Consider the following 25,154-nt stretch of genomic DNA (forward strand, 5'->3'; position numbering starts at 1 on the left):
CTGGAGTGTGGCGACTAGGGGATTTTCACAGTAACTTCATTGCAGGGTTAATGCAAACCTCCTTGTGACGCTAATGAATAATTGATGAAGGAGTAGCGCTCCGAAAGCTCGTGATTCCAAATAAACCAGTTAGACTTTAACCTGGTGTTGTGAGACTTCTTACTGTGCCCACCCCAGTCCAACACCGCCATCTCCACATCATAAGTAATAAATAAACTTAATAAACTTAAACTTTACATCTTGTAACATTAGATGCAATAGATGGGGATTCTGTGTTAATGAACAAGTAAGGACATACTTGACATATACTGACCTTTGCTTGATCCTTGATACTATTGCCTGACTATGGAATAAAACTATTCTCAGTTCCTGAATTTAGTGCTAATGGTTTCGAGGGAAATTGTCATAGATTTTTCTTTGTTTAAGCTTCACTCCACAGCTATGTTGCCTCTATCGGTGAACTTTACATTCAAAGAACTCACATTCAGTTTTTGATTTATCAACAATGGTTCAGGCTATATTTCACAATAAATTTAGTTTGGATTTAGAGTTACAGAGCTGATTGACAATTTCAGTTGGTTACTAAGAACTATGGCTAAAAGATATCTTGCAAGAGAACAACAGATTAAGAAAAACAATTGAACATTTTTCTTACAGAGGATTTCACTGCAAGATCTTGATTTGATTTGATTTGTTATTCTCACATGTATTAGTATACAGTGAAAAGTTATACAGACAAAGCATACCGTACATAGGGAAGGAAAGGAGAGTGTGTAGAATGTAGTGTTACACTCATAGCTAGAGTGTAGAGAAAGATCAACTTAATGCGATGTAGGTCTATTCAAAAGGCTGAAGGCAGCAGGGAAGAAGCTGTTTATGGGTACATGATCTCAGACTTTTGTATCTTTTTGCCGATGAAAGAAGAGAGAATGTCCAGGGTGCCTGGGGTCCTTGATTATGCTGGCTGCTTTTCTGAGGCAGCAGGAAGTGTAGACAATGTTAATGGATGGGAGGCTGGTTTGAGTGATGGACTGGACTTCATTCACGACCCTTTGTGGTTTCTTGCGGTCTTGGGCAGAACAGGAGCTATACCAAGCTGTGATACAACCAGAAAGAATGCTTTCTATGGTGCATTGTAGAAGTTGGTGAAAGTTGTAACGAACATGCCAAATGTCCTTAGTCTGCTGAGAAAGTGGAGGCATTGGTGGGCTTTCTTACCTATAACGATCGCTTGGAGGGACCAGGCCAGGTTGTTGGTGATCTAGACACCTAAAAACTTGAAGCTCTTGAAAAGTCCAATCACAAATAACTCCTTAAGGTGACATCCAAAGATATCTATGTAATTAAAGTAATCAAACATCTCCTCAACTTCGTTATTGCATTATTAATATCCTGGTTCATTCAAGAAGCCTTTTTAGAACCATAGAATCCACACGGTGCAGAAGGAGGCCATTCAGCCCATTGAGTCTGCACCGACTCTCTGAAAGAGCATTTTTCACATGCCCATCCCCACCCTATTCCAGATTTTGACATTGATGATCATGTTTCTCTGGTCAGCCATACCCTGAGACAGTCCTGCAGTGGCTCTCTTGTGAGGGAGCATTTTGGAAACGCTAGCTCGCACCCTCCCTTTTCTCGACGCCCGCCCTCTTCCTGCCCTCTTCAGAAGCGCTCAGCCCCTCCCACATTGTGGTTCACACTGGATGGCTGTTAATGGTCAGCAGGTATGAAATTGCATTCCGGGAACAAGTTTCAGATCCACCCAGTGAGCGTCCACGATCTGTGAAAAATTCCAAAGTCCTGAAACTCACTGCTTACGAGGGTTGTGGACATGGAGATGATGAATGAAAATTGGAGGGAAATAGATCTATAGGCCTGTGGGGATAGAGAGGGGGAGTAGCATTGACTGGTCTAGTCAATATTGAGCCTGCATGGATTTGATGGGCTAAATGGCCACCTTCTGTAGCGATGGTAATGTCATTGAATGTCAAGGGGAGATGATTAGGTTCTCTTTTGTTGGAGATGGTCATTGCCTGGCAATTATGTGGTGTGAATGTTACTTGCCACTTGTCAGCCCAAGTCTGAATCTGGTCCAGATCTTGTTGTTTATAGATATGGACTGATTCAATATCTGAGGAGTTGCAAACTGAACATTGTGCAAGCGTCAGTGGGCAGCCCCACTTCACACAATCATAGAATTGTTATGGCACAGAAGGAGGCTGTTTGGCCCATAACGTCTGCACCGGCTCTCCAAATGAGCATCATGACTTAATGTCATTCACCTGCCTTTTCCCCGTATTCCTGCATGTTGTTTCTATTCAAATAATCATCTAAGGACCTCTTGAATGCCCCGATTGAACCTGCTTCCCTCACACTCCCAGACGGTGTATTCCAGACCCCAACCACTCGCTGTGTGGGAAAGATTTTTCTCACATCACATTTGCTTCTTTTGCAAATAATTTTAAACCTATGTCCTCTCATCCTTGATCATTTTACGAGCAGGAACAGTTTATCCCTGTCTACTCTGTCCAGCCCCCTCATGATTTTGAACATCTCTGGATTGAGTGGCATGCCTTATGAGGATAGGCTGAGGGAGCTCGGTCTTTTCTCCTTGGAGAGATGAAGGATGAGAGGAGACCTAATAGAGGTATATAAGATGTTGAGAGGCATAGATCGGGTGGACTCTCAGAGGCTTTTTCCCAGGGTGGAAATGGCTGCTACGAGAGGACACAGGTTTAAGGTGCTGGGGGGTAGGTACAGGGGAGATGTTAGGGTAAGTTTTTCACACAGAGGGTGGTGGGCGAGTGGAATCGGCTGCCGTCAGTGGTGGTGGAGGCGAACTCAATAGGGTCTTTTAAGAGACTCCTGGATGAGTACATGGAGCTTAATAGGATGGAGGATTATAGGTAGGTCTAGAAGGTAGGGATGTGTTTGGCACAACTTGTGGGCCGAAGGGCCTGTTTGTGCTGTAGTTTTCCTATGTTTCTATGTTTCTATCTCTATCAAGTCTCCTCTTAGCCTTCTCTCCAAGGAGAACAGTCCCAACCGTCCAATCTATCCTCACATTGACTCCAGTTTTGCTGGGGCTCCTTGGTGCTTAACACACAGTGGGCGGGATTTTCCGGCCGTGCCCGCCCCAAGGTTGGTAATTCCTGCTCGAGGTCAACGGACCTTTGCTTGGTCTGTGTCCCACCCGCTACAACTCCCACGGCGGGAGGAACTGGAAAATTCAACCCAATGTCAATTATTCCCTACATTTTGTATCGTGTGCATTTTCTTTGATTGAAAACCACAGAATTAAAAGGGCTGATTCCACAATCTCTAACACTGCTGGCAGGAAATGTATTCAAAGGTGCACAGCCAGTGATTTTCCATCCTATTAATTCCTGCAGGTGATGTGAGATTGGAATTAGGCCCACATATCGAACCAAATCACGGCTGCTTTCTCTAGTTGGAACCTAATGCTGTCAATCAAACCTGATAGACATGTGACAAAAGAGGAAAAAGCTGATTAACATTTTTTTTCTTTCCGATACAGTGCCATGTTGGCCTCTATAGTGGGGCGGCACGGTGGCATAATGGTTAGCACAGCTGCCTCACAGCTCCATGGTCCCAGGTTCAATTCCAGCCTCGGGACACCGTCTGTGTAGAGTCTGCACATTCTCCCTGTGTCTGCATGGGTTTCCTCTGGGCGCTCCGGTAGCACAGTGGTTAGCACTGCTGCTTCACAGCTCCAGGGTCCTGGGTTCGATTCCCGGCTCAGGTCACTGTCTGTGTGGAGTTTGCACATTCTCCTCGTGTCTGCGTGGGTTTCCTCCGGGAGCTCCGGTTTCCTCCCACAGTCCAAAGATGTGCGGGTTAGGTTGATTGGCCAGGTTAAAAATTGCCCCTTAGAGTCCTGAGATGCGTAGGTTAGTGGGATTAGCGGGTAAATATGTGGGGGTAGGGCCTGGGTGGGATTGTGGTCGGTGCAGACTCGATGGGCCGAATGGCCTCCTTCTGCACTGTAGGGTTTCTGTGATTCTGTGATGTGACTCATTGAGAAAGTCATTTGTTGTGTGTTGAATCCTCTTGTGTTTCTTTATGGGTAGAAGGGTCCTTTAGACTCAAACCATTAATTCTGTCCTCCACTATGCTTCCTGAGCTGCCAGAGAAAGTGGTTAAGGCAGGTACAATAGCAACATTTAAAAAGCATTTGGATAATTACATGGATGGGAAAGGATTAGAGGGATATGGGCCAAGCGTGGGCAATTGGGACTAGCTGGGTCGGCATGGACCAGTTGGGCCGAAGGGCCTGTACTGTATTGATGGGCTGAATGGCCTCCTTCTGCACTGTAGAGATCCTATGATTCTATGATTATAGGCACCGTCAACAATCCCACCCAGGCCCTACCCCCATAGCCCCACATATTTACCCTGCTAATCCCCCTGACACTAAGGGGCAAGTTAGCACGGCCAATCAACCTAGCCCGTACATCTTTGGAGTGTGGGAGGAAACCGGAGAACCCGGAGGAAACCCACGCAGACATGGGGAGAACTCTACACAGAGAGTGACCCCGAGGCTGGAATCGAACCGGGGTCTCTGGCGTTGTGAGGCAGCAGTACTAACCACTGCAGTAAATATCTGTGCTGTATTACTTTATGACTCTATAATTCCTAACAGTTGCTGCTTCTTTTTTTTTTGATGGGGTGAGAGTTGATCCCACACTGGGCCTTCATGTACAAGGTTCCACTAAATATCCCCTCTTATTTGGAAGAAATGTTAAAAAGTGCTGAGTGAGAAATCACTGAAAAGTGCGGTTGGAGATTACATCTCAGAAGAAGAAGGTTCTACTCCTTTTGGTTCATTTATCAACATAACATTTCATATGCACAATACCTCTCCCTTTATTGCTGCATTTTTCACTCTCTAATTCCTGTGATTGTAACCACATTGCCTGAATGTTTAAGAGAAAATGCTCTGCGCTCCTCTGGTGACAGCTGTCTGTGTGTAACTGATGTATATACGGGCTGCTGTTGCAGAGATACATATGCATTAGCTGCAATACAGGCACCTCTCCCGCTCTGTGCCTAAGTGAGAAATCTGGCCTTTGGAAGTCTTGAAATGGAAGAAATTATCAGGTGAAAAAATGCTACAATAAACTGTGGGCCTGCAGTCTTGTGGAAATATTAAAGCTTGACTCAATCAGGAAATAAGCAGGGAGATGGCTACCTACCACATAAATCTATATGTGATATTGTGCTAAATAGTGCTGAAGATAATATAACCTGGTTGTTTTTCATCTTTATTTTCCACCTCATGTTGTGCACCTATATCATAGAATCATAGGATCCCTACGGTGCAGAAGAAGGCCATTCAGTCCATTGAGCCTGCACAGATGACAATCCCACCCTATCACCGTACACCCATGTATTTACCCTGCTAGTCCCCCTAACACTAAGGGGCAATTTAGCATGGCCAATCCACCTAACCCGCACATCTTTGGACTGTGGGAGGAAACCGAAGCACCCGGAGGAAACCCATGCAGACACGGGGAGAACGTGCAGACTCCGCACAGACAGTGACCCGAGGCAGGAATTGAACCTGGGTCCCTGGTGCTGTGAGGCAGCAGTGCTAACCACTGTGCCACCGTGCCAGTGCAGTAAAATACTGTGCCGCAGATAACCCTCCCTTCACATAGCCCTATTGCACAGCATAGAGTCATGATAGCAGAGAAGGAGGCCATTCGGTCCATCAGGACAATATTGGCTCTCTCGATTGAGCAGTCCAGTCGGTCCCATTCTCCCTGCCAATTTCTGTAGCGTTGGATGTTTATTTCTCTCAAGTGCCCAACAATTACCTTTTAAAATCATCGATTGTCTCTATTTCCACTTCCTTTGTACACAGCGAGTTTCAGGTCATCTAAACTCACTGCTCAAAAAAATGATCTCACTCACATTTCCCCTGTATCTCATCTTCTTAGAAACTTAGAAACCTTACAGCGCAGAAAGAGGCCATTTGGCCCATCGAGTCTGCACCGACCACAATCCCACCCAGGCCCTACCCCCATATACCTACATATTTACCTACTAATCCCTCTAACCTACGCATCCCAGGACACTAAGGGCAATTTTTTTAGCGTGGCCAATCAACCTAACCTGCACATCTTTGGACTGCACATCATGTCCAAAGTCTCAAATCTGTGTCCACTTGTCCCTATCCCATCAGCTAATGGGGGCAGATTTTCTTTGTCTACCTGTTAACGACCAGGTGAGAAGGGGTGAACTGGCTCCCCTCGATTCAAACTCCTCGGTTGGTCACAAGAAAGGTTGAAGTTTCTTTCACGAGGACATGCCATTTCCAAATCAGAATGTATTTAACTATTTAAACTGTGAACAATAAAGAGCCAATCAAACACCGGTTTTTTTTGAGTCAAAGAAGGAGTAAATTTATTAACTGCGAACCCGAGAAAAATAAAAGTGACGCAACATCAATCATTTGGTCTTCGTACAGTCACTATGGCACACACAGACACAGACACACACACACACACACACACACACACACACACACAGACACAAACACACGAAGCAATATACACACACACAGATACACGGAGCAATATACTCACACATATACACACCACACACACGCACACACACACACAGGCACATGGAGAAATATACACACACACACCACACACACACACTCACATGCACGCATGCAGGCACACACATACATGCACAGGCACATGGAGCAATACACACACACACACACACCACACACACACACACATGCACGCACGCACACACTCCAATTTACACATCCCCAGAGGCACACACGCACCCACACAAACACACACAGGGCATATGCATGTCCAAACACACATACACAGAGACAAATACACACCAATAAACATATATACATGATGTACACCCACACACACAGAAACATACACAAACACACACGCCCAAATACACACACTGACATACACACAAACACAGACACACTCAGCGCATAGGCACAGACACACAAAAACCCTCACACACATAAACACACACACACCTGCGCAGACACACACACACTCACACAGTTAAGTGTCCTTTGATTGTACTTGAGGTGTTGATTTTAAATGTTTCAGCTGATTTAGGTTAGCTGGATGTGGTCAGATGTAGAAGATGTTGCAATTATTACGAGATCTCAGTTCGCTGATAGGGTTCTGGTGGAGCTGGCTTCTCGAACTTGGTGACAGTCATATTTCAAAAAAGGGAGAAGAAGTGAGAGCAGCCCTGAGTCTATTAACTCTGCCAAAGAATGTCTTGACATTGCCTGTGTCACTTGCAATCTCTCTCCAGTGGCTGGACAGCCTTGCCTCAAAATGCTTCACCCATTGTGTAGTTCCAGGTATGTCTGTCTTCGGCTGTTGTTACTTCAATATCCTATACTTTGCACTTTTAAGGTCTCTCGCTCAGACAGTTATGAGTTTCAATGGGTGTCTGGATTATAGGAAATGTCTCTCTCTTCACACTACCCTCAGGGTGATTTGTTCGTTTCACACTATCACTTTAGAATGTAGCCTTGCATTTTCAGCAGTTTGCTTGGTCTCAGTTCAAATTGCAACATTTCCAGTCAGCTGAAAGTTGAAGAGTCATGTTTTCAATAATAATGTGGTTTAGCCTTGTGACATACTTAACACAGCCAATCCCATTCTTCTGCAAAACCAGAAAATTGCCTCACTGCCCCTTGTGCCATTTTCCCTTCGTCACCGAGCCCACTGCCACTCCCTCCCCAAGGAACTCACCCCATTCCCTCAGGACACTCCTCATTGCTACTCTGCTTCCCGGGGAATTGCCTGGTACTCACTGCCAAATTGCTTGTAGAAGTATTCCTGCTACCCTCATTCGAGAGGTTTTTCTGCTCACTTTCTAAATGAATCATGGTAGTATTCCTACAGTCCAGAAGGAGGCCATTCAGCCCATCATGTCTGCACCGACTCCCCGACACAGCACCTTACTAAGTCCCCCCCCTTGTCCTATCCCCATAACTCCACATATTTACGCCACTAATCCTCCTAACCTACACATCTTGGACACTAATGGGCAAGTTACCATGGCCAATCCACCTAACCTGCTCAGCTTTGGACTGGGGGACAAAACTGGAGCACCCGGAGGAAATCCACACAGACACGAGGAGAACATTTTATTTTTTAAAAAAGTTTAAAAGTTTGTGTATTTATTAGTCACAAGTAAGGCTTACATTAACATTGCAATGAAGTTACTGTGAAACTCCCCTAGTCGACACACTCTGGCGCCTGTTCGGGCCAATGCACCTAAACACCACATCTTTCAGAACGTGGGAGAAAACCGGAGCACCCGGAGGAATCCCACACAGACACAGGGAAAATGTGCAAACTCCACACAGACAGTGACCCAAGCCGGGAATCGAACCTGGGTCCCTGGTACTGTGAAGCAGCACTGCTAACCACTGTGCTACAGACTCCACACAGACAGCCACCCAAGGCCAGAATCGAACCTGGGTCCCTGGCACTGTGAGGCAGTGGTGCTAACCACTGTGCCATCGTGCTGCCCCACAATTTTCCTTTCATCCTTCGATTCTGGCACCCAGCTCCTTTGAAACTTCTTCCTTTGCTGATGTAGTTCAAGAGATGCTTGGCTCTTCGAACACTACATTGTACCCTTAACTTGGTTTCCATATAAGGAAAAGGATGAAATTCAGACTCCTGTTGCATATTTCCCAGTGCAGTACTGAGGGAGCACTGCACTGTCGGAGGTGCCGTCTTTCAGATGAGATGTTAAACTGAGGCTCCATCTGCCTGATCGGGTGGATGTCAAAGATTCCAATGTCATTACTTCAAGGAAGTATAGCAATGGTGTCCTGGCCAACAGTTTTCCCTCAATCAACATCATAAAACAAAAACAAATGATCTGAACATGATCGCATTGCTGTTTGTTGGGTTTTGCTATGTTCAAGGTTAGCTGCCACCTTGTCAAAGCTGTGACAAAGGGTCATCTGGACTCGAAACGTCAGCTCTTTTCTCTTCTTACAGACGCTGCCAGACCTGCTGAGATTTTCCAGCATTTTTTCTTTTGGTTTCAGATTCCAGCATCCGCAGTAATTTGCTTTTATCCAGTAAAAACCTAGCTGGTTCACAAATGTCCTTAAGGGAAGGAAATCTGCCGTTCTTGCCTGGTCTGGCCTACATGTGAATCCAGAGCCACATCAATGTGGTTGACTCTCAACTGCCCTCCAAGGGCAACTAGGGATGCGCAATAAATGCTGATGTGCCAGTTCCAAGTGGAGAGGATCTCCAAGAAGATTGCGCATATCGACTCTATCTGACGAAGGAGCAGCGCTCCGAAAGCTTATGGTATTTGCTACCAAATAAACCTGTTGGACTTTAACCTGGTGTTGTTAAAACTCTTACAATAAATGCTGGCCAGCCAGCGACGCCCATGTCCCAAGAATGAATTTTTAAAAAGTACTACATTGGCTTTAAATGCTTTGAGACATCCTGTGGTCATGAAAGGTGTTATATAAATGCAAACCTTTTCATGTGGTGCAGTGTGCTGTGTCCAAGTTCATTTAATTAACATGTTATGTCGCTCTCCTTTTATCTCTACAGCTCTGCAACAAAATGTGACACCAGGCAGAGACGTCCCTGAGCTAGAATTAAGAAGATGCAGCGGATGGACACCATAAAGTAGCTACCAATTCGAGGAAGCCATTTTGTTAGACCCTGGGGCTGAATCTCCGTAGCCGTGATGATAGCGGATCCAGAGTTATCCAGCAGAACCTCCCTCCAAAAGTAAGGAGCCACTTAGCTGAGGAGTTTGATTTGATTTGATTTTATTTATTATTGTCACATGAATCAGTATACAGTGAAAAGTATTGTTTCTTGCACACTATACAGACAAAGCATACCGTACATAGAGTAGGAAATGAGAGAGTGCAGAATGTAGTGTCATAGCTAGGGTGTAGAGAAAGATCAACTTAATGCAAGATAGGTCCATTCAAAAATCTGACAGCAGCAGAGAAGAAGCTGTTCTTGAGTTGGTTGGTACGTGACCTCAGACTTTTGTATCTTTTTCCTGACGGAGGAAGGTGGAAGAGACTGTGTCCAGGTTGTGTGGGGTCCTTAATTATGCTGGCTGCTTTGCCGAGACAGCGGGAAGTGTAGACAGAGTCAATGGATGGGAGGCTGGTTTGCGCGATGGGCTACATTCACGACCTTTTGTAGTTCCTTGCGGTCTTGGGCAGAGCAGGAGCCATACCAAGCTGTGATACAATCAGAAAGAATGCTTTCTATGGTACATCTGTAAAAGTTGGTGAGAGTCGTAGCTGACATGCCAAATTTCCTTAGACTTCTGAGAAAGTAGAGGCGTTGGTGGGCTTTCTGAACTATAGTGTTGGCATGGGGGGACCAGAACAGGTTGTTGGTGATCTGGACACCTAAAACCTTGAAGCTCTCGACCCTTTCTACTTCGTCCCCATTGATGTAGACAAGGGCATGTTCTCCTTTATGCTTTCTGATGTCGATGACAATCTCCTTCATTTTGTTGACATTGAGGGAGAGATTATTGTTGCCGCACCAGTTCACCAGATTCTCTATCTCATTCCTGTACTCTGTGGGAGGGTTGGAGAAGGGGTGTGCTTATCCAAATATTTTTTAAGGGTTGTACCTTCCCAGGCAGTGCATTCCAGATTCCCATCACCCTCTATGGTTCTATGCATAGAGTCATAGAGGTTTACAGCATGGAACAGGCCCTTCGGCCCAATTTGTCCATGCCACCCCTTTTTTGAACCACGAAGCTAGTCCCAATACCCGCGTTTGGCCCATATCCCTCTATCCATCTTACCTATACAACTGTCTAAACACTTTTTAAAAGAAAAAATTGTACCCGTCTCTGCTACCGCCTCTGGCAGCATTCTTAAATGCCCTCTGAAATAGCCGAGCAAGCCACTCAGTTCAAGGGCAATTAGGGATGAGTAACAAATGCTGGTCTTTTCAGTGATGCTCACATTCTGTCAATGAATGAAGGGGGACAAAAGGGCCAAAGAATTGTTAGTGGACAAATGGATACATGTCACATTGGTGGAGTAAAGTGTGTTCCGCTGATGTCTGTCCCTCAATCACAGCATTACTGTATGTCGGACTATGTCACACAAGACCTGAGATTTTTTTGAAGGTGAGATTGCAGCTGTATTTTCCTATCACCCACCCGTGCAGCAAGGTTGGGAAGCAATTCCACCCACCCTGTTGACCCCGTAATTATCCTGCGATGGGGGAAAATGAAGATAGGAACAGGACAGGGTGGTGGGATTTGCTGCTTGAGCTTTTGCCTCTATGTTCCTGCCAGTATCCTAGCTGATTTCAACCAAAGTATCAGAGGCCTGGGTGCTGGTGGTGAGAAGATCATTTCCGTCGTGCCCCTCCCGCAAGTAACCGAGGAATATTATCCCCAAAATACTGGTGTAAATCCCATATGATGGAAACTGAGTTGTCGAATTCATGCTCCGTAACCTGTGATTATTTGATTTATGATTTTGATTTGATTTGATTTATTATTAGCATACAGTGAAAAGTATTGTTTCTTGCGCGCTACACAGACAGAGCATACCGTTCATAGAGAAGGAAAGGAGAGGGTGCAGAATGTAATGTTACAGTCATAGCTAGGGTATTATGAGGACTTTATATAATGTCCGCGAGATCTCTGGTTCTCTGCTTCCTGATCCGTTTTTGATTGGAATTATGGAACGCAACCTCAAAATATTGGAAAACATCCCAGAAGACTGTCTGTAGAACAGTGGAATTTGGTCACCACAGTCCCCTGACTCCAGAGATTTGATGTACTTCATGTTTGTTACAGAGAGAGTGAGAGCCATTCCGAGCCGGACAATGATCTGGAGAATCAGAGAAGGGGAACTGAAGGCTCCCTGACGGTAAGTAGCCAAAGCTTTCCTGCTTTTTCTTGGCAGCAAGACAGCCGCGAGATCTGAAGCTGGGGTATCGCAACCTTGAGAGTAACTCCAAGGCCTGGATTTTCACCCAGTCGGAATGACTCAGGAGCCCTTTAAAGATGGCGGGTGTTCCCTATTCTTGGATTCCCGATCCCTTTCCGATTTTCACCAGGGCCTGTTAAGTGTGCAGGCTGGTTCCAGTCATGAGCTCACATCCTACATTCCTGACCTGGAAGGCTTCACTGCAGAGATAGGTGTATTCTGCTCCTCCGTAAGCTACATGGAGTTGGGGCAGCTTTTTAATAGGTTGCAGTTCGCGATGCCTCAGAGATGTCATGAACCATTGCTCACCTGAGGAAACCTTTTGGAAAGTGAGATCAAAAGTTCCTCCTCATGCTCCCAATGCCAAGCTAAGCTGCACCCCCACCATGGACCCCCATGCTCTCTAAGCCAAGCTTTGCCCCTCCATCTACTCCCACGGTCCATCATGCCCTCATGCCAAGCAAAATCCCTCGACCCACCCCCCATGGGTTTTCATGTCCCCATGCCAAGCTATGTCTCTCCACCCAACTCCCAAGATCCCTTATGCCAAGCTGTGGCAGTTTCATGTACACTATTGACTCACGATATACTTTATAGAACCAATGAGCACAAAAGTGACAATAGGACATGTGCAAAATAGCTTTGAAAAGTCATTTATAAATTTCCACAATGTTAAAAAAGTCCTTTTACTTCAGGGCAATGAAATGTCAATCCTTTAGATCCTTTAAAATATCAATAGCAGAAACTGTAAGCACCTGAAGCCTCTTAACCTTATGTAAATAAACATTGTGCAATTGACAGCAGGGATCAGAGAGCCAGAACTGCAAATCAAGCAATGTTTTCTCTAAAGCTCAGGTGTTTCAATAGACTGACTAATGGATTTGTGGGTACTTAGTCAAGCCTCATTTTATATTCTTGGCTAAGAGCCAGTCATCTACAGGCGTACTAAAATACTGAAGTTTTCAAGTGCTTGTAGTTTCAGTATTGAAAATTTAAATGGTGAGGATGATTGACACTTTTATTGCCCTGTAGTAAAAATGATTTGTCTTTATGAAAGTGGCAGATCATCAATGAATGAATGTTTAAAGCTTATCTTTTTAGAGAGATTGCTGTCACTGTCAGACTCATTATTTCTCAACAGTGGGTGGATATGCATAACTTGGCACAGGGGGAACGAATCAATGGGCCGAATGGCCACTTCTGCACTGTAGGGATTCTATGATTCCATGATAACCCTAAAATTGCAGCAAGCCTGTTCATGAGTGATGCGAGAAAACATTCCTTCACACAAAGGAAATCTGAAACTGTGTCCCTCAAAATGCTATTTAGGCTGGGGTGCACTTGCAATGCCAGGGCAGACAAGGCTATGGGCCAACTGCTGGAAAATGGGATTAGAATAGTTGGGTGGTTTTTGTCTTTGACTGGTGCAGACACGATGAGCCTTTTTCTGTTTTTTTTAAGATACTAACGGCTCATCTCTGTTTAAAGTTAAAGTTTATTTATTAGTGTTACAAGTAAGCTTACATTAACACTGCAATGAAGTTACTGTGAAAATCCCCTAGTCGCCACACTCTGGCGCCTGTTTGGGTACACTGAGGGAGAATTTAGCATGGCCAACGCACCTGACCCACACATCTTTGGACTGTGGGAGGAAACTGGAACACCCGGAGGAAACCCACGCAGACATGGGGAGAATGTGCAGACTCCACACAGACAGTGACCCAAGCTGGGAATCGAACCTGGGTTTCTGGTGCTATGAGCCAGCAGTGCTAACCACTGTGCCACCCTCAAATGTTGCCTATGTTGTTGTCGCTAAATGTTGTCTATATTTTTCCATTCTCAAGGCGGCATGCAATGAAATTCTGGAAATGTAAATGTTTGTCCACACATTTACCCTGCTAATCCATCTAATCTACACATCCTGGGACACTAAGGGGCAATTTAGCATGGCTAATCCACCTAACCTGCACATCTTTGGACTGTGAGTGGAGACCGGAACACCCGGAGGAAACCCATGAAGACATGGGGAGAACGTGCAAACTCCACACAAACAGTGACCCAAGCTGGGAATCGAACCCGGGTCCCTGGCGCTGTGAGGCAGCAGTGCTAACCAGTGTGACACCGTGCTGCACCTGTCCTGTATGACTCTATGATACTGCAGCCACAATCAACTTGATTGGCAGAATGCACTCGATGGGCAGAATTGCCCATTCCAGTCTGGTTGCAGTGCATAATTTGATTTAAAGTTTCAAGGGATAGGGGTAACTGTTATCAAATGGGGGGGACTGGTTAGCTATTCAATAAAGTGTGTGCAGTAGACAACATATTAAATTGTATACACACTAAAACAGAAAATGCTGAGGAGGAAAATCTCAGCAGGTCTGACAGCATCTGTGGAGAGAGAATGGAGCCAACATTTTGAGTCAGGATGACCCTCTGTCAGAGTAAATTTTGTGATCTTTCATTTCCTCTTGTGCTCAAGAAACGTAAGGCTGGAAATTCTGTGAGTGGGGCGGCACAGCGGTCAGCACTGCTGGATCACAGCGCCAGGGACCTGGGTTCAATTCCCAGCTTGGGTCACTGTCTTTGTGGAGTTTGCACATTCTCCCCGTGTCTGCGTGGGTTTCCTCCGGGTGCTCTGGTTTATTCCCACAGTCCAAAGACGCATTGGCCATGCTTAATTCTCCCTCGGTGTATAGGTGCCGGAGTGTGGCGACTCGGGGATTTTCACAGTAACTTCATTGCAGTGTTAATGTAAGCCTACTTGTGACACTAATAAATAAACTTTAAACTTCAATAGAGGTAAAACAAAACCTGCCTTAATCTTGTTGTTATTCTAAGTTGGATAGCAGGACCCACTTGCCCAGGTGCTGGGTCCCATTGTTGATGCTGTTGTTCAATGCATTTCTTTGGCATTCAGCAGCAGGCTAACAAACCCTAGCAAAAATATTAGCTTTAATCGAATGGTCATAATGTCAGGAGATGCTTCCTTAACCCTCTGGAGGACACTTGCGTCCGTGCAGTCAGTAAGTGTAATAACTCCACAGGGGCAAAAGTCCCGTCACCAAGTTACTTTATTTACATCATACATCTGTACACAGCCAGCTCTCCAGTTGCTCCCTGCTGAATGCAGGCTGGGAGTCTGACACACCTGCTTTAAATAGGGAGCATGAGGCTCCCTGATTTAACCATCAATTAGGACTCATCAGGTAGTTTATACTCTAGCAACCTCATTTGGCTGGCTGAAGTCATCACAATAAGGCAGTCTCGATATTAATGTTGGAAATCAAATTGAAAACATTCTTTTCCTTGCCTTTTTTTTTCAGCCATGGAAGAAGAGGCGAAGAGACCAGTCTGAGAAAGGCAGGAGGAGAGCCTCGGTGTGTTCTCGGCAGGGACGGATGAATGGGCACCGCCAGAGGGATGGAGACATTGAGGCTGTCACACTGTTTGAAGTGGTCAGGATGGGGAAGAGTGCAATGCAGGTATGTGCGGGACAGTAAGGAGAGACTGGAGATAGTGCAGCAATGTCTAACATTCCAGCAAGACCAGTAATCATTCATTCCCAGTTCCGTGGTACAGAGGGATCTGGGCGTCCTGGTACATGAATCGCAAAATGTTAGTATGCAGGTGCAGCAAGTGATGAGGATGGCGAACTGAATGTTGTTGTTTAATGCAAGGGGAATGGAATTTACAAGTAGGGATGTTTTGCTCCAGTTGTACGGGGCCCTGGTGAGACCACATCTGGAGTACTGTGTGCAGTTTTGATCTCCTTATTTAAGAAAGGACCTGACTGTATTCAAAGCAGTTCAAAAAAGGTTAAGTTGACTAATTCCTGGGATGAGGGGGTTATTTTACAAGGATAATTGGGCTGGGCCTGTATCTACTGGAGTGGAGAAGAATGAGATGATCTTACCGAAACGTGTAAAATCCTGAGGGGACTTGACAGGGTGGATACTGGAAGGATATTTCCCCTCATGACAGAGACTAGCACTAGGGCACACAGTTTAAAAATATGGGCCACTCATTTCAGAAAGAGATGGGGGAGAATTATTTTCTCTTAGAGGGTTAGTCTTTGGAAGTCTCTTCCCAAGAGTGTGGTGGAGGCAGGGTCATTGAATATACTTAAGGTAGAGCTAGATAGATTCTTGACTAAGATGTGTAGTTAGGTGGATTGACCATTCTAAATTGCCCCTTAGTGTCCAAAGATTTGCAGGTTAGGTGAATTAGCCATGCTAAATTGCCCCTTAGTGTCTAAAGCTGACCGCACGGGGTTACTGGGATAAGGCAGGAAGGTAGGCCTGGTAAGATGCTCTTTCAGAGAGTCATGCAGACTCGATCTAATGGCCTGCTTCTGCACTGTCGGGGATCTATGGTTCTCAGAGAGTCAAAGGTTATTGGGGGAATATGGAGTTGAGGCCAGATCGGGAGTGCTGTTGGGGAGGGAGTTCCAGGATTTTGACCCAGATCCTTCGTTGGATCCCACCTCCCGGAAAATGGCTCGGAGACGATGTCGGTAAACTGGTGTGCCAGCTGGTCACTCCTGGCACTGATATTTCTCATCAGAGTGTTAGAAATTACGAATGGCATCATGTGATATGAACCAGAGCGAGAAAAAGACCAAATTGCCTTAAAGTTACACAATTTGCTCACCCCATTAGCCAAAGGTTAACAATCCTTGTAGGAGAGATTGGTGATAAATGTGAAATCTGTACAAAGCATCAGAGAGTGCACATCCTGCTGTATACCTTCCATTAGCAACTGACTTTCACTCCACGTGATAGGTGCCAAGGATCTAAAAGATATTGGACAAGAACATTCCACGTTGTAATATTTTTAGACGCTGGGTACAATTTTGAAAGATCAGCGAATTTGTGTGGAAAATTATGTGCTCCAATTAGACCAACATCTGTTCTTTTCTGGTTAATAAAACTCATGATCTCTCCAACATACATCTGCTAATCTTTCCACATTATACCCAGCATCGGAAAAAGATCACAAGATGGGATTAATTTTCCAGTATTTTTCTCCCACTGAAGTTATTATACGGCCAGTCTTCAACATAGTGTCAATAAGTAACATCGGATAAAGGAAAAGCAGCCAGCGTAATCAAGGACCCCACGCTCCCCGGACATGCTCTCTTCCACCTTCTTCCGTTGGGAACAAAATACAAAAGTCTGAGGTCAGGTACCAACCGACTCAAGAACAGCTTCTTCCGTGCTGTCATCAGACTTTTGAATAGACGTACCTTAGGGCGGCACGGTGGCACTGCCGCCTCACAGCGCCAGGGACCCGGGTTTGATTTCCGGCTTGGGTCACTGTCTGTGTGGAGTTTGCACGTTCTCCCCGTGTCTGCGTGGGTTTCCTCCAGGTGCTCTGGTTTCCTCGCACACTCTGAAAAGTGTGCTGGTTAGGTGAATTGGCCATGCTAAATTCTCCCTCAGTGTACCCGAACAGGTGCCGGAGTGTGGCGATTAGGGGATTTTCACAGTAACTTCATTGTTAATGTAAGCCTACTTGTGACCAATAAATAAACTTTACTTAAGTTGATCTTTCTCTACACCCTAGCTATGACTGTAACACTACATTTGATTTGATTTGATTTATTATTGTCACATGTATTAACATACAATGAAAAATATTGTTTCTTGCGCGCTATACAGACAAAACATACCGTTCATAGAGAAGGAAACGAGAGAGTGCAGAATGTAGTGTTACAGTCATAGCTAGGGTGTAGAGAAAGATCAACTTAATGCAAGGTAAGTACATTCAAAAGTCTGACAGCAGCAGGGAAGAAGCTGTTCTTGAGTCGGTTGGTACGTGACCTCAGACTTTTGTATCTTTTTTCCGACGGAAGAAGGTGGAAGAGAGAATGTCCGGGGTGTGTGGGATCCTTAATTATGCTGGCTGCTTTGCCGAGGCAGCGGGAAGTGTAGACAGAGTCAATGGATGGGAGACTGGTTCTGCACACTCTGCTTTCCTTCTCTACGTACACTATGTATTGTCTTTATAGTGCGTAAGAAACAATACTTTTCATTGTATCCCAATACATGTGACAATAATAAGTCAAATCATATCAAATCTAATCAAATAGTAGAATCTAGTCCATATATTTTTGAAAAGAAAGTAATAACCTTTCTCTGATTTGAAGGAATTTGTTTTAAGGCGTTTCTAAGTCGGAATGTTGTTTCAGGCTATGTGACTTCTTTTCTCTTGCTTTGCAGGCTGTTGTTAATGACTGGGTTGAAGAGTATAAACAAGACAGAGATACTGCACTCCTGGATCTCATCATTTTCTTCATTCAGTGTTCGGGATGCAGAGGTACTCAGCTCTGATTTGTCATTAATGTGCGCTGTCTTATCCGTGATATATTACTCTGTATCTCACTAAAGATGCTCTTGAAATAATGTCAGGATGATTTAATATTTTAGAACGTAGAACAGTGCAGCACAGGAACAGGCCCTTCGGCCCACGATATTGTGCTGAACATGACGCCAAATTCAACTAATCCCTGCTGCCTGCCCTTGGTCTGTACCCCTCTATTCCTTGCATACTCATGTGCTCCTTAAAAGCCCCTGAAACGCCCCTATTGCATCTGCCTGCACCACCACCCCTGGCAGTGCGTCCCAGACACCTACCACTCACTGTGTAAAAAACTTGCCCCTCGCATCTCCTTTGAACTTTCCCCGTCTCACCTTTAAGTGCATGCCCCCTAGTGTTAAGACATTTTCTTTTTATTAATTCATGGAACATTGGCGTCACTGGCTGGCCAACATTTATTGCTCATCGCTCGTTTTCCGAGGGCAGTTGAGAGTCAACCACATTGCTGTGGTTCTGGAGTCACATGTAGGCCAGACCGGGTAAGGACAGCAGATTTCCTCCCCTAAAGGACATTAGTGAACCAGGTGGGTTTTTCCGACAATCGACAATGGTTTCATGATCATCAGTAGATTCTTAATTCCAGATATTTTTTATTGAATTCAAATTCCACCATCTGCCATCAACTCTGGGAAAAGGATTCTGGCTGTCAACCCTATCTATGCCTCTCATAATTTTATAGACTTCTATCAGGTCTCCCCTCAGCCTCCGCCGCTCCAGAGGAAAACAACTCTAGTTTATCCAACCTCTCCTTATAGGTCAGACCCTCTGTCCAGACATTCTACATCTCACTGTTGTGATTGAAGCATGTTCTAACACGAGCCTGTTAAGAATGATTACTTTGGTTTAGATTAAAAATATATATTTATAATGATAATCCCCTTACCCATGCAATTTCCACACCCTTCCACCTCTTTGCTTCCAGAACCAAAGTGACTCAATTTCAAGTGTAACTCAAGGGTTGTCAAGTGTTTTGACAAGTCCAGAGGATTCCATAAAGTGATTTAAATTGTTAAGTGGATTCCACAGGATAGATGCAGAGAAACAACGACCTCTGATGGTGGAACCAAGTAAGAAGTTTAACAACACCAGGTTAAAGTCCAACAGGTTTATTTGGTAGCAAAAGCCACACGATGGCTTTTGCTACCAAATAAACCTGTTGGACTTTAACCTGGTGTTGTTAAACTTCTTACTGTATTTACCCCAGTCCAACGCCGGCATCTCCACATCATGACTACCATCGACACCGCAAACTGCCGGTTCCAAGTGGAGAGGATCTCCAAGAAGATCGCGCATATCGACACAGACGTGTGGCTTTTGCTACCAAATAAACCTGTTGGACTTTAACCTGGTGTTGTTAAACTTCTTACTGTGTTTACCCCAGTCCAACGCCGGCATCTCCACATCATGACTACGGTGGAACCAAGAACAGGGGGATCATTATAAAAATGAATGCTTGGCCGTTTAGGAGGGAAATGGTTGTCGGGGTAGAGGGAGCACATTTTCCACTCACAGACATGTAAAATAAAACTGGAATGCTCTCTCTCTCAAAAGGCTGTGCTTGCTGGGACAACGGGGAGGAATCTAGTATGAGATCCATAGGGTTTGGTGAGGTAAGAATATCAAGTGCAATGGATAAAAAGGTGGGTAGATGGAGATGCGGTACAAATCAGCCATGATCTAACTGAATGGAGGAAAGGACTCGAGGGGCTGAATGGCCTCTTCCATGCTTAACATGGGAAAGACTAATCCAAACCTCTCTCGCTTTGCCAATCCCAAACCCCACAGCAGGACCATCACCAAGATAGAATCATAGAGTCATATGGTCATTTCAGGCTCCAAAACATTGCTTGCCTCTGCCCACCTTGCTGCTGTTGTTCTCCTACATCTCATCATCATTTGTTGGCTCAATGAATCCTGTATGACGTTCCAAGTTCAATTTTACATGAATTACAACTTGACCACCTGCACCCAGGCTAATGTTCCAGGAACACAGGTTCAAATCCCACCATAGCATCTGGGGAATTTGAATTCAATCAATAAAAATCTGGACATAATGTGGAGATGCCGGCGTTGGACTGGGGTGGGCACAGTAAGAAGCCTCACAACACCAGGTTAAAGTCCAACAGGTTTATTTGGTAGCACGAGCTTTCGGAGTGCTGCTCCTTCCTCATGAAGGGGCAATGCTACGAAAGCTCGTGCTACCAAATAAACCTGTTGGACTTTAACCTGGTGTTGTGAGACTTCTTACTGTAAAAAATCTGCAATTAAAAGCTAGTCTCAGTATAGAAGGCCATGAAACTATGATTGGTTATTGTAAAAACCCATCTGGTTCAGTGATGTCCTTTAGGGAAGAAAATCTGTCGTCCTTACCCAGTCTGTTCTACATGTGACTCCAAAACCCACAACAATATGCTTAACTCTCAATGCTCTCTGAAATGGTCTGGCAAGCCACTCAATTGTATCAAACTGCTACAAAGAAGGGAGCCCACCAGCTCAAGAGCAGGTAGGGATGGGTAATAAATCTCAAGGACGGCACAGTGGCACAGTGATTAGCACTGCTGCCTCACAGTGCCAGGGACCCGGTTTCAACTCCGGCCTCGGGTCACTGCGTGGGGTTTGCACATTCTCCCTGTATCTGCATGGGTTTCCTCCAGGTGCTCTGGTTTCCTCCCACAATCCAAAGATGTGCACGGTTAGGCTGATAGGCCATGCTAAATTGACCCTCGTGTCAGGGGGATTAGCAGGGTAAATATGTGGGTATACGGAAATAGGGCCTGGGTGGGATTGTTGTCGGTGCAGACTTGATGGGTCGAATGGCCTCCTTCTGCACTGTCGGGATTCTGAGACTTTTTTCTCTGGAGCGTAAAAGGCTGATCTTATAGAGGTCTATAAAATAATGAGGGGCACAGATCAGCTAGATAGTCAATATCTTTTCCCAAAGGTAGGGGAGTCTAAAACTAGAGGACATAGGTTTAAGGTGAGAGGGAAGAGATACAAAAGGGTCCAGAGGGGCAATTTTTTCACACAGAGGTTGGTGAGTGTCTGGAACAAACTGCCAGAGGCAGTAGTAGAGGCGGGAACAATTTTGTCTTTTAAAAAGTGTTAGGATAGTTACATGGGTAAGATGGGTATAGAGGGATATGGGCCAAATGCGGGCAATTGGGACTAGCTTAGGGGTTTTAAAAAAAAGGGCAGCATGGACAAGTTGGGCCGAAGGGCCTGTTTCCATGCTGTAAACCTCTATGACTCTATAAATGCTGGCAGAGTCAGTGATGTCCACATCCCATGAAAAAAATAAATATTTTAAAAAGAATCCTAATCTAGCACTAAACTCCTTTCACTCCTGTCCTTGCCACTTGGAACAAATGAGAATCAATTGATTCTCCCTTTACCAATATATCAAATTAAAAATCCTTTAGCTCATCCCCAAGTTCTTACATTGCCTTGGGCCTGGTTAAGGTTGTTGTTGGCTCCAGCTTAAGTGTCAGGCCATTCCTGCAAGTCATTCAAACCCTTTCTCTCCCTCTATCTGTGGCTTTTAGCAACTGAGCTATCAGCAGTATTGGCCTCACACTTTGAGGCACTCTTCCCAAATACTTATTTCTTGTTACCTGTCACCCTTCCCTCATAGGATTCCTAAATGAACCTTTGGCTATGTCCTTTGAACCTTCATTGCCCGTTGTCCAGTTTTGTCTTTATGAGGGATTCTGGGACAATTTGTTACCTTCCAAACCCATGACCGCTTCCATCTCGAAGGACAAGGGTAGAAGATACATGGAAATATCACCATCTGCAAGTTCCCCTCCAAGCTACTCACCATCCTGACTTGGAAATATATCTGATAGCCAGGTTCCGCACACATGAGGACGGCCTCAACCAGGATATTGGGTTCATGTGACACTATCTGTAACCCCCACAACTTGCCTGGATGTGCAAAATCTCACTGGCTGTCCTGTCTGGAGACAATACACATCTCTTTAACCTGTGTTTAATGCTCCCTCCACTCACATTGTCTGTACCTTTAAGACTTGATTAGCTGTAAAGACTCACATTCCAATCATTATTCATGTGAATTGAGTTTGTGTCTTTGTGCCCTGTTTGTGATCAGAACTCCCACCCACCTGAAGAAGGAACAGCCTGTTCCGAAAGCTAGTGGCTTTTGCTATCAAATAAACCTGTTGGACTTTAACCTGGTGTTGTTAGACTCCTTACTTGGAAATATATCGCCATTGCATCGCAGTCGCTGGGTCAAAATCCTGGAATTCCATCCCTAAGTGCATTGTGGGTCAACCCACAGCATGTGGACTGCAGCGATTCAAGAAGGCAGCTCACCACCACCTTCTCAAGGGCAACTAGGGATGGGCAATAAATGCTGGCCCAGCCAGCGAGGCCCGTGTCCCACGGATTGAATAATAAAGAATCCAAGTTGTTTTTGCAGTTAGTCCAAAACTGGGGCTGGTCTGTCTGAGGACTGGCCAAAACCAGATTGTGCTTTCGAAAAGTAGATATCGTGGAGCAGGACTGGACTCTGCAGAGAAACGCCGGGGCATTATTTTCAAACTTAGACTTGCCCACTTAAAACCCCTTCCCACAAGGGCAAAGGGCTAATCTGAGGACCTGGGTTTTCTGACCAGCGGGAGACTCGTGTGACTGTGCGCCTATTATTTATACTTCCTGCTTTATGAGGACATTCCTTTTGTCAAAATGTGATGTATTTTATTCTCATGCATGAATATTTTTAAGTAATGTGTTTCATTCTAAGTGTTTTCTCTCCCGCTTGTTGCAGGGATGGTTACGGCTGAGGTTTTTCAGAATATGCACAATCCTGACATTCGGAGAAAAATGACTGAGGAATTTGATGAGGTGAAATAAGGTTTTTGAGATTGATTTGAAAACACGGTTTTCATCGGGTGCTGCATATTCAATCTTCCTCCTCACATAAATTGTGGATTTGAATGCTGTATAAGCAGCAGTTTCACAGCGGGGAGGATACATGCGTGGACTCAACAAATCCGACAGCTTGCACAGACAGTTACCGCAGACTGACACAGTTAAAAGGTGCTGTGGTAATCCCGACGTGCCTTAATGCACTGCGTGCACAGAGCAACATGAGAGATTGGAGTAGGAGTAGACCATATGGCCCCTCGAGCCTGCCCTACTATTCAATAGAATCAAGGCACAGTGGTTAGCACTGCTGCCCCACAGCGCCAAGGACCTGGGCTCGATTCCCGGCTCGGGTCACTGTCTGTGCAGAGTCTGCATGTTCTCCCCGTGTCTGCGTGGGTTTCCTCCGGGTGCTCCGGTTTTCTCTCACAGTCCGAAAGACGTGCTGGTTAGGTGCATTGGCCATGCTAAGTTCTCCCTCAGTGTACCCGAACAGGCGGCAGTAAGGCGACTAGGAGATTTTCACAGTAACTTCATTGCAGTGTTAATGTAAGCCTACTTGTGACACTAATGAATAAACTTTAAACTTTTAGAATTATAGAATCCCTACAGTGCAGAAAGTTTAATGTTTATTTATTAATGTCACAAGTAGGCTTATATTAACACTAATGAAGTTACTGTCAAAATCCCGTAGACACTACACTCCGGCACCTGTTCGGGTACACTGGAGGCCATTTGGCCCATTGAGCCTGCACCGACAGCAATCCCACCCAGCCCATATCCCCGTAACCCCACATATTTACCCTATTAGTCTCCCTGTCATTAAGGGCCAATCAACCTAACCCGCACATCTTTGGAGGGTGGGAGGAAACTGGAGCACCCGGAGGAAACCCATACAGACACGGGGAGAATGTGCAGACTCCACACAGACAGTGACCCAAGGCCAGAATTAAACTGGGTCCCTGGAGCTGTGAGGCAGCAATGCTAACCACTAACCCATTTCCATTCAGACTGGGGTTACATATGAAGTGTGGCTGCTCGACATGCCAGCAGGAAGCATACATGAACCTAGCCCCATTATCTCTGAACACTTCAGGAGAGGATTGAGACAACTACTGGAAGAGGAATTGTAGCAGTATGTGGTTCAGCTGCCCTCAAACTCAGCCGCCTGCTCTGGTAACTTGATCAACTGTTTTAGTAGTGCAAAACATTTAGTCCACCCCTCTCACCCTTAAGTTAATCATTGTGCATCACAGCACTGTAATGCTGCACTTATCATAGAATCATAAAATCATACAGCGCAGAAGAGGCCCTTTGGCCCATTGAGTCTGCACCGACACATTAGAAACACCTGAACTCCCACCTCATCCCATCTGCCAGCACTTGGCCCATAGCCCTGAATATTATGATGTGCTAAGTGCTCATCCAGATACTTTTTAAAAGGATGTGAGGCAACCAGCCCCCACCACCCTCCCAGGCAGCGCATTCCAGACCGTCACCACCCTCTGGGTAAGAAAGTTTTTCCTCAGGTCTCCTCTGAACCTCCTGCCCCTCACTTTAAACCTATATCCCCTCGTGACTGACCCTTCAACTAAAGGGAATAGCTGCTCCTTATTCGCTCTGTCCATGTCCCTCATAATCTTGAACACCTCGATCAGGTCGCCCCTCAGTCTTCTCTGCTCCAACAAAAACAACCCAAGCCTATCCAATCTCCCTTCATAACTTAAATGTTCCATCCCAGGCAGCATCCTGGTGAATCTTCTCTGCACCCCCTCCAGTGCAATCACATCCTTCCTATAATGTGGCGACCAGAACTGCACACAATACTCTAGTTGTGGCCTCACCAAAGTTCCATACAACTCCAACATGACTTTCCTGCTTTAGTAAT

General features: G+C 45.3%; 1 protein-coding gene across 2 annotated transcripts in view; it reads left to right on the forward strand.

Moving 5' to 3' along the window:
- The window catches only part of LOC144499868 (cohesin subunit SA-2), a 121,871-nt gene that overhangs the window by 16,230 nt on the left and 80,487 nt on the right, over positions 1–25,154 (forward strand). For both annotated transcript variants that reach the window (XM_078222465.1, XM_078222466.1), the window contains exons 2-6: positions 9,624–9,806; positions 11,869–11,941; positions 15,328–15,486; positions 18,226–18,322; positions 23,169–23,245. In XM_078222465.1, the coding sequence (XP_078078591.1) occupies positions 9,763–9,806; positions 11,869–11,941; positions 15,328–15,486; positions 18,226–18,322; positions 23,169–23,245 (450 nt within the window). In that variant the 5' untranslated portion in view covers positions 9,624–9,762. The remainder of the gene's footprint in view (positions 1–9,623; positions 9,807–11,868; positions 11,942–15,327; positions 15,487–18,225; positions 18,323–23,168; positions 23,246–25,154) is intronic.

This window comes from Mustelus asterias, chromosome 10, assembly GCF_964213995.1.
Source record: "Mustelus asterias chromosome 10, sMusAst1.hap1.1, whole genome shotgun sequence".
Classification (NCBI taxonomy): domain Eukaryota; kingdom Metazoa; phylum Chordata; class Chondrichthyes; order Carcharhiniformes; family Triakidae; genus Mustelus; species Mustelus asterias.